Consider the following 16,788-nt stretch of genomic DNA (forward strand, 5'->3'; position numbering starts at 1 on the left):
ACACTGAATCTGATGGGCTAGGAAGTGCCAGAAACAAGCCAGGAGGACACCGGGGAATATTGGCAGTAGGGCTGGGCGATTAATCGAATTAATACGATTAATTCGCCCAGAAGGTTAGAATCGATTAGATTTTTTGTGAAAATCGTAAATTCGATTTTCACAAAAAATCATTGCGGGCAGAGAAGGGCAGAGAAGTGCGGAGAGTCAGTCGGGCGGGCGGACGGGAGGTGCAGGTGCCGGGCGGGAGATGGAGGGCGGGCAGCACTGCGTGGAGGTGCCGGCCGGGCATGAGGTGCAGGTTACGGCCGGCGGGAAGTGAGGGGGCGGCGCTGCGTGGAGGTGCCGGGCGGGCGGGAAGTGCGACGAGGTGCAGGTCGGTCGGCAGTCCCCCAGAGCCGCGACCGACCTTCCCCAGCTGTACACATAGCGTTCCGTTCCCCTACCGGCCACACATGCAGGTCCCGGTCTCTGCAGGAGGCTGCAGGGACTGTAGTGGTGATAGCGTCGCTGCCATTACTGGAGCTGTACAGCAGGATCTTCACCCCTGATCCCGCTGTACAGCTCCAGTAATGGCAGCGACGCTATCACCACTACAGTCCCTGCAGCCTCCTGCAGAGACCGGGACCTGCATGTGTGGCCGGGGTGAGGGGAGGAGGGCTATGTGTACTCCTTTCCCAATCATTCCCAGCTGCCCCAGCCCCCCTCCATCTCCCCCAGCCCCCCTCCATCTCCCCCAGCCCCCCTCCATCTCCCCCAGTCGCCCTCCATCACCCCCAGTCGCCCTCCATCACCCCCAGTCCCCCTTCAGTCACCCCCAGTCGCCCTCCATCACCCCCACTCCTCCTTCAGTCACCCCCAGTCGCCCTCCATCACCCCCACTCCTCCTTCAGTCACCCCCACTCCTCCTCCATCACCCCCACTCCTCCTTCAGTCACCCCCAGTCCCCCTCCATCACCCCCAGTCGCCCTCCATCACCCCCACTCCTCCTTCAGTCACCCCCAGTCGCCCTCCATCACCCCCACTCCTCCTTCAGTCACCCCCAGTCGCCCTCCATCACCCCCACTCCTCCTTCAGTCACCCCCAGTCGCCCTCCATCACCCCCACTCCTCCTTCAGTCACCCCCAGTCGCCCTCCATCACCCCCACTCCTCCTTCAGTAACCCCCAGTCCCCCTCCATCACCCCCAGTCACCCCCAGTCCCCCTCCATCACCCCAGTCACCCCCAGTCCCCCTCCGTCCCCCCCAGTCGCCCTCCGTCACCCCCAGTCGCCCTCCGTCACCCCCTAGCTGCCCATCTATACCTGTACTACTACACCCCTCATCTGTACCTGTACTACTACTACACCCCTTATCTATACCTGTACTACTACTACACCCCTCATCTATACCTGTACTACCACACCCCTCATCTATACCTGTACTACTACCACACCCCTCATCTATACCTGTACTACTACTACACCCCTCATCTATACCTGTACTACTACTACACCCCTCATCTATACCTGTACTACTACTACACCCCTCATCTATACCTGTACTACTACTACACCCCTCATCTGTACCTGTACTACTACTACACCCCTCATCTGTACCTGTACTACTACACCCCTCATCTATACCTGTACTACTACTACACCCCTCATCTGTACCTGTACTACTACACCCCTCATCTATACCTGTACTACTACTACACCCCTCATCTGTACCTGTACTACTACACCCCTCATCTATACCTGTACTACTACCACACCCCTCATCTATACCTGTACTACCACACCCCTCATCTATACCTGTACTACTACACCCATCATCTTTACCTGTACTACTACTACTACACCCCTCATCTATACCTGTACTACCACACCCCTCATCTATACCTGTACTACTACAGCCCTCATCTCTACCTGTACTACTACACCCCTCATCTTTACCTGTACTACTACTACACCCCTCATCTATACCTGTACTACTACTACACCCCTCATCTGTACCTGTACTACTACTACTACACTCCTCATCTATACCTGTACTACTACTACTACTACATCCCTCATCTGTACCTGTACTACTACACCCCTCATCTTTACCTGTACTACTACACTCCTCATCTATACCTGTACTACTACTACTACTACATCCCTCATCTGTACCTGTACTACTACACCCCTCATCTTTACCTGTACTACTACTACTACACCCCTTATCCACTATACCTCCACTACTAAACACACAAAGAAGATCTCCTATACTATATGGGGGCCCAGAATGGCACACAGGGAGCTTGTCTACTACAGGGGAGCACTGTTACAGTGAGAAGCAATACAGTTGTCTCAAATGTCATTAAAATAGTATCTGATGCTGCAAGGACAAAACTATTCTGTTTATTTAGCAAAAAGGAAAAAAAAAAAAAAATCGAGATTTAAATCGAGAATCGTCCAAAATTTTTTAAAAAATCGAGATTTTATTTTTTGGCCATATCGCCCAGCTCTAATTGGCAGGCAAGTATATTATTATATAACAAGTATATTATAGTATTATTTCCTTTAGCCTTGCATCACAAATATTACAAATAGCTATCCGTGGCTGACGATTTTTAGACATTGGTGAGAATTAGTCTGATTCGGCATATAATTGCTCCGTGTAGTAGTGATTTCTTACAATATGCTCAGAATCCTGCCACCTATATGTCAGATTGGATCACCAAGCTCATCCAGGATATACATGTATCTTGGAAAGGGAGCCATGTATTGCAGCAAACAGTAACTGCACGGTTAAGGTTTACTTGTGGTGACTGTGGTGAAATGAAATTCGATCAGTGGAATAAGTGCAAAGGCTGTGGTTATGGCCTTCCAAACAAACAATGCTATTAAAGGAGAAGTCCAGCGAAAATTTTTATTAAAGTATTGTATTGCCCCCCCCCCCAAAAAAAAAAGTTATACAAATTACCAATATACACTTATTACGGGAAATGCTTATAAAGTGCTTTTTTTTCCTGCAGTTACTACTGCATCAAGGCTTCACTTTCTGGATAAAATGGTGATGTCACAATCTGACTCCCAGAGCTGTGCGGGCTGTGGCTGCTGGAGAGGATGATGGCAGAGGGATGCTCAGTGTTCCTTCCAGTGCCCTGTGTCCCTCAGTGTCCCCCTGCCATCATCCTCTCCAGCAGCCACAGCCGCACAGCTCTGGGAGTCAGGTCGTGACATCACTAAGTTATCCAGGAAGTGAAGACTTGATGCAGTAATAAGTGTATATTGGTAATTTGTATTACTTTTGTGGGGCAATACAGTACTTTAATAAATTTTTTTGCCAGACTTCTCCTTTAATGTAGCGGTAAAATTTGGACGAGTGATCACTTATCAGCCTAGCAGGCTCAAGATTTGTACAAGGGAGATGAAGGAATTAATGATAACTTACTTGTAGTTCAGATAGGTCTGTGGGTTTTTGATAATGTATCGAGCTCTCCTTCCAATGGAGTGTGAGGTTTTGTCCAGTGACTCGTCCATGCAGGCATGCATGATATCTCGAACAACTTGCCACGGAACAAAAGGTCTGTTCACCTAAACAAAAAAACATATATAGAGAATACATGACACTGCTTGTGCAGCTGTGGATGTACTTTAGTTTATCCTTCTCTTACCTTTCTGTTTAGAATGTTACTGGCTATACGGCACAGCATTAGTAATCCATCTTCCTGTGAAGTCCAGGCTACTCGCAGGCGGGTCATTCTTTGTAGCGCGCTCTGATCAGCTTCATCATGATATCGGTTTCTTTTGATCTTCTCTACATTTATATCCTCTACAAAAATAGCATTTTAACATATTAACATCTTAACATGGAAATAATGAATGCTGGTTTTGGTGCAGACACAAAACACAGTAAAAACCGTGTAGAGACAAGAATAAGCACCTTGCGAGACATACAGGGTGAATCAAAAAGGATGGTGCAACAATATGGACGCAATATTTATAATTGTGACACAAATTTACTAAGATGAAAAGACCATATACCAAGATCTATATACCAAAAACTTCTAAGGAATTTCTAGTGATGACATGGAAGATAAATAGGAGGTAGTTCAGTTTTGTCCAGACACATATCCAGCATATCCTTGGAGGTGGACTCCACTTTTTCAGTGAGACATTGTCTCAGGTCGTTCCGATCCTGCAGCTGTGGGGTAGAGGGGCAGATAAACCTTGATTTGCCCCAACAGAAAGAAGCTGCATGGTGTTAGAGCTAGAGATCTAGGAGGTTGGCACAACAATATTGAATGGTTGTTTACAGTGCAGCCAATCCAACATTCCAGTAGAGTTACATCTAAATATTTGAGAACATCCAAATGGAAATATGGAGGTGCACCTTCCTGTTGTGAGACTATGTTTGGCAGAACGTCCTCTATCTGTGGCTTAAGTCATTCTTTTTACATGACCAGATAAGAGTGGTCAGTGACGGGGCGTGGCCTGCAGCCGGAGCGGATGGTCCTGTGAGAGAAGAGCTCCCGGCCCATAGAAGCTACAATAAGCGACTAAGGACCCGTAAGCCGAAACGAACGGCACCAATCGGTACCGGAACCCCTTCTGGATCATGGCAGCACTTCGCAGGGGCAAAAGAACTTTTCTACCCCGCAAAATGACAGAGTTTTTCTCCTCCTCAGCAATCCAAGATGGCGCCCGCGACACTGCAGGAAGAAGCGCCGGCGGCTCAGAAGCCACACAGACACAGTCTTCAGCTCCCCCGGGTAAGAGCTGGGGGCCAGACACTAATAGATTTTCCCCACTTTATTCTTTGGGGACTGAGGGGAACTCAGAGGACACTGAGGAAGCACGGGCTTCCAGCCATATTGCGGACAGAGAACAACAGGGAGATGCTGCGTGCTGTGAATCAGCAGACTCTCCCCCTCCTCTGCAGGCCCTGCCAAACAGAGACCTCGCTTCTCTCATGCAGTTGAGGAACAAATTGATATGCCTATAGACTGCTTTAAATCTATACAGCCTCTATCCGAGCCACTAACCCACGCAGCTATGATTGATTTGCTTTCTATGCTGAACACCACTATTCAGCAAAGCTTTACCAATGCGGTTAACCCCCTCCGTGCCAATGTAAATCATCTGGAGGAAAGAATACACCACACTGAGAATAAGATGACTGAGATGATTTTAATTCATAATGATATGGTGGACTCTCATTCTGACTTAGCTGAGGAAGTACAACTTCTGAGAAACAAAATCAACGACATGGAGGACAGATCCAGGCGTAATAACCTGAAGATAAGAGGCATACCTGAATCTGTATCTCCAGACGAACTGTCACAATTTGTTCGGCGCTTTATTAAAGAGGTTCTCCCTGACTCTACCAATAGAGACTTGATCATAGACCGAGCACACAGGGTGCCTCGCCCACGTCACCTCACCTCTGATGTGCCTTGAGACACTTTGGTTCGGGTCCATTTCTATCATATTAAAGAGGCTATGTTACAAGCCACAAGAAAGAGAGACTCAGTTCCAGACAAATATAAAGACCTCAGTGTCTTTGCAGATTTACCCTACAATGGAGACGCTCACTAATCCCCATAACCTCCACATTGAGAGCTGAGCGCATCATCTACAGATGGGGTTACCCAAACAAACTGATTGTTTCCAGAAACGGATCGACTTCCATTATTCAAACTCCAGAGGATGGTTTTGAATTGCTACATTCTTGGAACCTGTTAACAGAACCTTCAGTATCTCAACTAGCTCCTAAACCGCAGATGATTCGTCCAGACTGGGAAACCGTCACACGTCGCAAGGGTCGAGGCGGCAAGACTTAAAAGGGCCACTCCACAGGATCATCCAAAGTTTTCTTCACTTCGGTCTAGACCAGACTTTGTGCCCCACACCTATTTGGGTGTTGGTGTTAACCCGAATATTCCCCCTTTCCCGTTTCTGCCTTGTAGGCCTATTACAGCCTGATTTATGTTCCTGTCTCTCTCTCTTTGTTTTTTGTTTTGTTTGTTTTTATTTTGCAGGCAGCATCTCCAGCTTATGTCTCGCATATTACTTACCTGGTCGCTGAATACGTGGTGTAGATGGCGGGCAACCTGCTTTGTACTCTTTCAGGAGGGTAATACCACCATTAGCTTACTGTTTGAAATTTTGTTATGGTTTTAAAGTTTGTATCTTATAATGTACGTGGGCCCAACACCCCTAGAAGGCGATCATACCTTTGGTCTGAGGTTTCTAAGCTCAAATGCGATATTCTATTTGTTCAGGAATCTCATATTCGAGCACAGGATGCCTTCAGAATCAAACACTCAGCTTTCCCTATTATTGCCCACTCCCATTTTAATGCTAAAAGTAGAGGAGTGTTTGTAGCCTTTAGGAACTCAATTGCTGTTACAATAGACCACCAAATAACTGACAAGGCTGGGAGATACCTGATCCTCATCTGCACAATTAACAATGTCCAATACACATTGGTCAATGTATACGCTCCTACTAGTGGCCAAATTAACTTTTTCTGGAAGGTTCTCAGGATAGTGCAGCGACACCAGAAGGGCCTCCTAATTATCGGTGGCGACTTCAATGTATCACCCGACCTTCAGAGAGATGTATCGAATCCGCCTACCCGCTCCCGACCTTCTCTAGACCACTCCCTCTGGCAGGAGGATCTATATGATGTGTGGCGAGCCCAACACGCACTAGAAAGGGATTACACTTATTATTCCCCTGGATTTAATTCTTATTCTAGAATTGATCTGTTTATTACTAACCTTCCCACCTTACTATTGGTTACAAACTCTACAATTCTCACACGCACGTGGTCAGACCACGCTCCTATATCCATAAATATTTCAGAACATAGTAATGCACCCAAAACGTTTCTGTGGAGGTGTAATGCATCTCTCATTTCAAACAACCCTCATAAATCTGAAGTGGAGGAAGGGTTATCGGAATACTTTAATACCAACGCCTCTCCTGACATCTCTCCGGAAACCCTATGGAATGCCCATAAGGCAGTTGTTCGAGGTATCCTCATAAAATTGGGCACACAAGTTAAAAAAGCTCGCCAGAAAGTGATCACTTCTCTCCTAGCCGACATTAACAAAGTGGAGAGTATCCACAAACGCTGTCAGACTGCTTCCATTACTATGGAACTCAGGTCGTTAAGACTCCGCCTGAGAGAGGCATTGCTATCGGATTATGAATATAAACTACGTAAACTCAAGAGTGTATACTACGCACATGGGGACAAAGCAGGTAAAGTGCTCGCAAAGAAGCTCAAAGCCCAACATACAAAATTTCGTATCCCTTTCCTGATTGATCCTATATCCCAGGGGAAATTGGTAACTCCAGCAGATATAGCTGACTCTTTCCGAGCATTTTACTCGAAACTCTACCCCCAAATCTCAGGTATTAAAATTGGAAATAAAATGCATACCATATCATTATATGCCGATGATGTTATACTTTCACTGAGCAACCCTGCCGTCTCCCTAAACCGGGCCCTCCGCCTGCTAAGGTCCTTTGGGGCCCTTTCCTACTACAAACTAAATGAGTCCAAATCTGAAATTTTACCATTTCACATTTCCTCCCCTGAATTGATCTCTCTTAAAGCCAAGTTCCCCTTAGATTGGAAACATGACTCACTTAGATACCTTGGCACCAACATTACCGCTCAACCTTCTCTACTCTTTCAGAAAAATTTCCTTCCTTTGTTGACAGAGCTTCAGACATTAACAACGCAATTTTCTAAAACAGAGACATCTTGGATGGGCCGTGTTGCGGCGTTCAAGATGCTTCTACTCCCTAAACTTCTATTTTTGTTTCAGACCCTCCCTATTGTGATTCCCCAATCATTCTTTAAATCTATTCGCAAATTGATCTCCACCTATATTTGGGCTAATCGCCCCCCCAGGATAAAATATTCTGTTTTGGTTAAGCCACCTGATTTAGGCGGGTTAGGGGTCCCTGACCCCTTCTTTCATTATTCAGCTACCCTCCTCTCCCAGCTCCGCCACTGGTGGAATGATCAATCTTTGGCGAACTGGGTGATTATAGAAAGATCATATGTCCAAGGTAGTCTACAAGATTTCCTTTTTGCAGTAGTGTTGGATCCTGGGGTCGCTCCCGGATGCCTCCCACCGCCTATGGTTGCTAGTTTGAAGTGCTGGAAGCTCTGTCACACAAATAAAGGTTCCTCTCATACCCCCTCTTCTTTACACTTTCCTATTACAGCTTTTACTTCTCTTTTGCATACAGCAGCCAGATCAGTCCTAGAGACCTGGAGGGACTTGGGCATCACCAATTCTGCCTTCCTATTTGATGGGCCTGTTTTGAAAGATTTCACTTCTCTGAGAGACCAGTTTCAACTGCCAGCTCATGACTTTTATGTATACTTACAAATACGCCACTTTTCCACTAAATCTGATTCCGTACTGTTCTGGGATTCTTATTTGCCCCTACTGCTGAGTAGGAAACAAAAAGGTCTAAAACCATTCTATGGTCATGTTGGTGACCTTAAATTCTTCAACAAGGACTCTTACGTCATCAAATGGGAAGTGGCATTACAGACCACATATACATCCGAAGAGTGGACGCAGGCATTTCGTTGGTCTCTCAGATCTGTGATAAGCATTCCACAAAGAGAAAATGTAGTAAAGTGCCGTTTACATTGGTATTTTACGCCTCAAAGGTTGAGCGTGATGTACCCATCATCAGACCCCAGTTGCTGGAGACATTGTGGCCAACCTGGCACATTATTTCACATACTTTGGGAATGCCCTTTGCTCCGCCTGTTCTGGAGCCAGGTGTCAGATTTAATTACTTTACTCTTTGGAGTACAAATAGCCCTATCCCCGGAACAAGCCTTACTATATCTCAGACTACCTCAGATCCCCTCACGTCACAGGCCTCTATTCTGTAAAGTTCTAACTGTAGCCCGCTTATTGATCACTAGAAAGTGGAAATCACAAACTCCTCCTCTAGCTATGGATGTAATCGCGGAACTTAGATTAGTCCATGCCATGGAATTATATATAGCCCAGGGTAGAGGCACTGTGAGTTCGTTCTCCGTGCAGTGGGAACCCTGGACTAATAGCAAGTATTACACCCCCCCCCTGACTCTGGATGTTGCTATGCCTGATGTATCCCCTCTTGTCCCCCCCCCCCCACCCCCCTTTTCTCCCACCCCCTCCCTCCTCCCTCTCTCCTCCCCCCCCCCCGATTCTACACCCTTTTGCTTATAGAAGTCATATATCTTTCAAGTGATATCGGTTAACACTTTTATTGCTGATTCTGTAATTTGATTGTTTCTGGAGATGCTGCCCTGCCTGCTGTTTAGGTTACTCTTTGTGCCATGTTGGCCTCTAGGTTTTGTTACCTTGGTTACAGTTGATATTTCCACATTGCTACATGCTACCAATCTGGATCACCTTGACGGAACCATATAGCCTTACCTACACCACTACCTGGATTTATACATTCAATTGAATCGTCCCATTTGCAGGGGGGCATCTTGACCTGGACTGTGCTGGTCCTTGGACTATATACGTACCTCTGATCTGATACTTGGTGATCCATGTTACCCTCCCCCTTTATGTTTATGATCTTCCATAACATGTACCAATGTCCTTGCTTTTGATTTGTTATACTTTACCTTTGTCTGTGTAATAACTTTCCTTTATATGAAAAAATTCTCTTCAATAAAACTTTTGAAACATAAGAGTGGTCAGTGACAGCAAAAACAAAGGGACCAAATACTTTGCACCTGTTCTTTGCACAGAACAAAATTACTTTGGTTGAATCTTCCTGTTTTTTGTAAACCCCAAATTCTATCGGGCCGCCCAGCCAATCACTGGCTGTGGCCCCTGGCTTCTTTCTTATGAATACAGCCGTTGGTACGGCACATGACCTGTGCCTCTATTCATTCCTATGGAGCCACCGGAAAGAGATGAGTGCTATACTTGGCTCTCTCCTGTGGCTCTAGTCATTCTCTATGGAGCTGCCAGAAAGAGCCCAGTACAGCACTCTGCTCATTCCAGCGGCTCAATATGAATGGAGCGTGGGTCACATGTTGTACCCGTGGCTGTATGTTTAACAAAGAAGTTTGGGGCTGATCTGGAGATCATTGTGCTGTGACTGCTTGGTATGGGCAGCTAAGCCAGTTCTGCTTAGATTTTCAGCCTTTGAACGTTTACCGCTGATATTTTCCCCCAACCTTTTAGAATCACCCTGTATATTAAAATAATACAAGCAAATCCTTTAATCTGTTCTTCAATGTCACAAATACCCCGATGAACACTAAGGAGGCTCTCTCTAGGTGGCTGTCCTCTTCCCTCCAAAGCACTGTCCTATGTGTCCTGTCCTAGAGTAATTACAGAAATGCACTTTTATACAAAGCTGTGGGTTTTCGGCCTCTCTCTCACTTGTTTCTGTGCTTCAAACTCACAACAAACGACAAAACATGGAACCTGAAAACATGGTATGTGTGAATGTTTCCTACTTTTTTATGGGAATCATTACTGAGGTGGTTATATTTGAAGTCATTTTCACCATACTTACTTTTCATCTTCTTTGCTTTCGGTTTTTTCGGCTCAGTTTCTTTCTTTGGCCTTTTTCGCTTCTGGCATCTTCCCCCTTGAACTCGCATGTTACGGTTTGCTGTGGTTTCCTTTACCACCTGAACCAGCTCTCCGGTCTCTGACATAGATATATCTGCAAAGACTTTCTTCTGGTCACCTAAAAGCCACAATGATAGTTTCCATTACCTAGGAAGCTCTATCTATCGCTCTCTCTCATCCGGTGTACGATCTCCTAAATATGATCCCTTCCCCCGCAATCTCAAGAATGTGGATTCCAAAATCCTGCTCCATTCATTCTCTATGGTGTTGGATTTCAGGGTCCCGGTTCTTAAGATCATGGAGGGGCAACAGTTGGACCTCCCGCATTCTTTTAGTTATGCGCTATTCTGTGGATAGAGCATCACTTGTCCAGATAGGAACACTTCGAATCCTATTGATATAGTATAATATATATTGCTTTTTATTATATTTCTATACCATTGCTCCCAGTGTAATCTATCCTATATCATTATTGCGGGCATAAGCCTATACTAGTATACAGACACCGGCATTTTGTAGAGTCATGATCTGAATGCAATAAATAAAGCTTTTTTTTTACTAAAACTGGAAAGGCCCTTTAAGATGATCATGAAATAGGAGTGAAGTATTTTACCTCTTGAGCCCAAGGGTAGTGTATGCTTGTTTACAAAGGTCTGAAGTCTCATAGTAAGGCCGTCTTTTGCCGATGAATTCTATGAAAGAAAAAAAATACAATGTTCTCCAAAATTGTGCGTCTGTTCATCACATATAAGCAGGAATAAAATGTATGAATTCAAAGCTCTAGGGAAACCAAACTAACCTTCCTACTGTTAATAATATAGCTAATCCAAATCCAATTTCTCTTTAGATGACTGTAAAAACTGGAGTCAAGGCCTCCAGCTCCTAATCCATCTCCAGGAATGGTTCCATCATCCACCACTTCCCTGCTGCCGCTGCAAAGGGAAATACTCGGAATTAGAAACAACCCATACACCTGCTCAGTTCTGTATTCAACACAAAGACCAATCCGCTTTGCACTAAAAGGTTTTAAAAGAAATCAAATTAAAGATTTTGGGCACCCAAAGCTACCAACCACCACTGCGAATGCCAAGGATGCAGACTCTTCATACTATGTACCCAGAGCTTTGTGCACCAAGGGAGAGATTTATTAAGAGCGGAATAGGAGTATGCCGGTCTTAAATAAAACCTCACCCACATTTACTATGTGTACGCCTCTTCGAGCAGGTGTAAATTTTGGCATGGCTTACGCCTGTTTTCATGCATAAAACTTCATAAATTATTAAGCCACCAAGCATGTAGTCAGACTGCCACCATCCTCCTACCAGTCAGCCAGGCTTGACTGGCACCCTGAGCGCTGTGTACATCATTCACTTAGTCAATCTACCCTGAGTGGCTCTGCTCAAATGTTTACTTCTTGGATGCCGGAATTAAACATTATTTTGAAAAGGTCTCCTCACAGCAGACTACCAGACATGATGCCCGAACACTGTTCACACAACTTAAAGGGATTGGCCACTTTATAGTAAAATTGTTCAGGGTACAGTATTAATTCTACTCACTGCCCTTACTGACAGCAGCTCTTTGTGTACCTCATAGAGCTAAAATTAAACTCCCCTCCTCCAGGCTTTGCTGCCCTGCTCTGTGGTGTTTCTGTGCATAAGATGGCTGACATGGAGGAGCATGTGATCATGCCCCACCCCCAGCATGCTCCATAGACATATACAGGTGGTGGACAATAAGGGGCAGGGTATGGTCACATGCTTCTCCATGTCGGCTATTTTATGGACAGACTCACCACAGAGCAAGCCTGGAGGAGGGGAGTCTGATGTTAGCTCTATGAGGTACACAGGGAGCTGCTGTTAGTATATACAGTAAGTACACTTACTAATACTGTACACTGAACTATCTTACAATAAAGTGGTCAACCCCTTTAAAGGATGTGACCGGTTCCCTTAAATAAATGTAAATAATTTTTTTCTCTATAATTCTGCAAAGTGTAAGTGCTCATCCTGGTATGAAGGGGGAGTGCAGTAAAAGTGACACTGTCACCCCCTATTTGCATTTTGACTGCTCTCCACAGGTGTAAAGGGTAAATGTTACAGCTTTCATTACTTATTTTATATCACACCTCATGGTGCTTGTTCTGATAAAAAGTCGCTTTTATCACCTGTGGATTGGTATATGTGGGTGGGGCCTTGCGGCCTTTGTGCCACATTGCTCAGCCCCTAACACCACTTAGTCCCGATCCGTGACATCGCCACATAGGCCCCGCCCCCTCAGCAGCCATCGGAAGGGCCAGCCTAAAACGCTAGGGACAATCTAGGGGGTGGGGCCTAGTGCTTTAGACTGGCCCTTCCAATGGCTGCTGAGGGGTGGGGCCTATGTGGCAATGACGTCACTGATGGGGGCGGAGAGTTGTACACATGCTATTGACTCTAAAAGACGGGTATAGCAACAAAAGTAGAAAATAAAGCCATACGGGACACTCTCCAGGATGTTACATTTCCGCTCAAGATTCTGTCTGTCTTCCTGTTCTGTCTCCATCTCTTGTCCCAATACACTTTCATCTTGGGAATTTGTCTTCTTTGCACGAGGACATCGAACGACACCTGAAACCAAGTGTAATATAAAGCAATGGTCATTACAAAGACAGACTGACATTTCTAGGTGCCTATTACTACGGAGAACATCGCTTACCTAGGGGTGTATTCAGACATACAAACTGCAGATCAAACCAGAAATTCTCCACATCTTGAAAACTTTCAAAACTATAGGAGCGCTTCTCAAAAGGATGACTCGCCTGTGCTATATTGTAGTGAGGCTCACAAGCCGTTGTGTCCACAATGGTTGCATTTCTCCTCACATACACAAATGCCTAAGGGAGAAGAATACACAACAGCTTTAAGCAACTTACTTCAAGTAATGTAATTTTAAAAACAAATTTGACCTTAAAGGGTTATTCTGGAGGTTTATTTTTTATTTTTTATCTGTGTTTACGGTGGAGTTACACAGATAGAAAGTCTATACTCGCCTTCTATTCCCGCACTGTTACCACAGTTGTGGTGTCTGTCCCTGCTGAACAGTACTTCCTTGTATTGGTAAACAACGGACAGGTCCTTCGGCTGGCAAAAGGAAGTACTGCACAGCAGGGAACACCACCATGACAGCAGTAGCTGCAGGGGAGCGTATAGGATTTTTTTTTCTCTATCTAGGCTATGTTCACACTACGTATATTTGAGGCTGTATGTTTGAGGCTGTATAGCAACCAAAACAAGGAGTGGATTGAAAACACAGAAAGGCTCTGTTCACATAATGTTGTAGTTGAGTGGATGGCTGTCATTTAATGGCAAATATGTGCTGTTATTTTAAAACAACGGCTATTGTATTGAAATAATGAAAGTTATTTACCGTTATATGGCAGCCATCCACTCAATTTCAACATTGTGTGAACAGATCCTTTCTGTGTTATCAATCCACTCCTGGTTTTGGTTGCTATGAGGACCTGACATGAGGACCAAATACAGCCTCAAATATACATAGTGTGAACCCAGCCTTAAAGTGTACCTGTAGTTGAATTTTTCTTTTTTTGTGCAGAAATCAATAGTACAGGCGATTTTAAGAAACTTTCAAATTGGGTTTATTAGCTGAAAAATGCATTTTTATCATGAGAAAGCAGTTTGAAGCTTTCCCACCAAAGCAGGACAACAAAGAGTTAATTTACAGCTACATCACATGGCTATCTCCTCTGACGTCAGCACTGACCTCTGAATAGAGGCTTTCACACAGGTCCCCTGTGTAATCCTTTGTTCTCTGCTGCCCACTAATCTCCCTCCTTCCTCCTCCCCTCTCCATAAAACAGACAGGGGCACGTCTGATGCAACAAGACTAGAGATGAGCGAACCAGGTCGAGTCCATCGGAACCTGAACGTTCGGCATTTGATTAGCTGGGGCTGCTGAACTTGGATAAAGCTCTAAGGTTGTCTGGAAAACATGGATATAGCCAATGACTATATCCATGACTCCCACATAGCCTTAGGGCTTTATCCAACTTCAGCAGCCACCGCTAATCAAATGCTGAAAGCTCTGGTTCGGATACACGAGGTTCGCTCATCTCTAAGCAAGACGTGATTTCCTGATAATGAGCAGTGAATGGGGGGGGGGGGGGGGGGTTAACCTGGGAAAAGTCTTTTTAAATGCAGAAAATGCCATATTTTCCTAATAAACCCAACTACAGAGTTTTTTTTAAAGTGCCTGGACTACTGATTTCTGCAAAAAAAAAAAAAAAAATATATATATATATAATAATAATAATAATAATAATAATACAACAGTAACACTTTAAGCATGACAAATACCCCACAAATACCCCTTGAAATAGGACCTTATAGCTCTCCTGAGATATTTTCATCTTGAGTTTAAACCTAACATTGTGCCATTTCTTCGGGAAACATATGAATTAAATGACTGGAAGTTACCCTTGTCTAAAGGGTGTCTGAAAGTGTCAATTTAGGGTCTGATCACATTGGATATATGGCATACATTCACTGTACACATTGGCAAACTGAAGGAAGCCTATGCTGATGTATTCTACTAGTCACTTCTTTCAGTTTATTTCTGTAATTGAACACTGTAATTTTGAGGGAGTCCAAAGTGCAGATGGCAATAAGTTCTGCAATATGTCTGCAGTTTGTGCTCTGACACTAAGTGAATGTAGTCACTAGTAGACTACGTTGAGTCCACTGAAATGAATAGTCAGGGCTGGGGTACAACGCATACATAAATGGAGGTAATTTACCATAAAAACAAACCACATTAAAATGGATAGTATTTTTTAGCTTATGATACCCTTGGGTCTCATACCTCTCTGTATGTCTCTTCTCAGATGATTTACATCTTTCAATATGTCTACACTTTGTACAAGATACAAACATGTTGTAGAACACTTATTGTCCATACTAATGACTAGTAATGTATACATTTTTGGATCCAGCATAGCATTTAGTCCCTACTTTATGAAATGGGATTACCCATGTAACACAACGTGATAGCATATAGCTAGGTTATTCCATAATTTTAGAGCTAGTGAAGGGACTAACCAATCATGTCAATGTCTATGGGAAGCCTAGGAACTTGTGCCATTAGCTAAGGTCATCTAGCCCAGAAGACATGGAAATACAAAGCATCTACAAATAAACAGGAATAGTAATTCTATCATACCTGATCTTTGTCTTGAAATTTTTCAGTTGGGCCGAATTGTAGTAGACCCATACAACTTAATTTCTGTAGCCCTTGAAATACAGAAAAAACGTATCTCCTAAACAATAAAAAAAAGGTGTCAACTATAAGAAAAGAAGGCAAGACAGTCGTTTGAGTACATTAGTTCTGCATATAATTGCATATTCATTGTATTACGGGAAGTTTGCCTGCAGAATCTTATATGGGTAACTGTTTATTGGGTTCTTGCATAGATTCAACATATATAACAAGCAGCCAAAACAGTAAGGGGAGTTTGTAGATCCCCAATAACATCTGCATGGAAAAAGATGGTAACAAATAGCGGACAAGTTGGTTAGGCAGCATGGACATATGGTAGGTGAGAGTCCAGTGGTAACGTATAGTTTAGCAGTATTAGCTGGATTGGCTAATTCCCTTGACAAGCAAGGGTTGATCTGTTAGGTTATGGTGTCAGCCGCATTTTCAGGTGGCAAAGTTCCAGAAAACCAACAAGGCCCTCAAGTATATATCAACAAATGAATTTTTAAATATATTGAAAGAAGTAGGAGAAAGAAAGAGAGGGACAGAAGAAAAGAGGGAAGGGAAGATGAAGGAGAAGGGGAACTGAAGAAGAGGTGAGAGCGCATTGTGGAGTTAGGCTATGTGGAGTTAGGCTAGCTAATTAGAAAAGAAGAGTGCCAGTTTTGTGGTTGATCTGCGGAATTGTTGGGCATATGTCTCCCCAATGTGTTAGTTCTTTTTGTGATAAAATATCTAGAGGTGAGAACGTTAAATACCTTGGCCATATGTAAGCATATACCTTTTATACAGCAGCTGTTGTCGCATGGATCGGGGCAGGTATCTGATTAAAGTGTGTTTTCTAATGGGATCATTTAGATAGTCCTCAAGGTCATCAACCTGAACAATATACAGAATATCATTACAATAAAACACGACACACAAGTAGGGGTA

General features: G+C 44.2%; 1 protein-coding gene across 1 annotated transcript in view; it reads right to left on the reverse strand.

Annotated features, from left to right (window-relative positions):
* GTF3C1 (general transcription factor IIIC subunit 1) overlaps nucleotides 1-16,788 on the reverse strand; it is a 63,988-nt gene that overhangs the window by 14,890 nt on the left and 32,310 nt on the right. Inside the window, exons 17-25 of the mRNA XM_069983653.1 lie at nucleotides 16,637-16,734; nucleotides 15,820-15,916; nucleotides 13,300-13,477; nucleotides 13,082-13,211; nucleotides 11,402-11,534; nucleotides 11,216-11,294; nucleotides 10,544-10,720; nucleotides 3,643-3,800; nucleotides 3,420-3,562 (exon numbers count right to left, since the gene is read on the reverse strand). Coding sequence (XP_069839754.1) covers nucleotides 3,420-3,562; nucleotides 3,643-3,800; nucleotides 10,544-10,720; nucleotides 11,216-11,294; nucleotides 11,402-11,534; nucleotides 13,082-13,211; nucleotides 13,300-13,477; nucleotides 15,820-15,916; nucleotides 16,637-16,734 — 1,193 coding nt within the window. The remainder of the gene's footprint in view (nucleotides 1-3,419; nucleotides 3,563-3,642; nucleotides 3,801-10,543; nucleotides 10,721-11,215; nucleotides 11,295-11,401; nucleotides 11,535-13,081; nucleotides 13,212-13,299; nucleotides 13,478-15,819; nucleotides 15,917-16,636; nucleotides 16,735-16,788) is intronic.

This window comes from Dendropsophus ebraccatus, chromosome 9 (assembly GCF_027789765.1).
Source record: "Dendropsophus ebraccatus isolate aDenEbr1 chromosome 9, aDenEbr1.pat, whole genome shotgun sequence".
Lineage (NCBI taxonomy): Eukaryota > Metazoa > Chordata > Amphibia > Anura > Hylidae > Dendropsophus > Dendropsophus ebraccatus.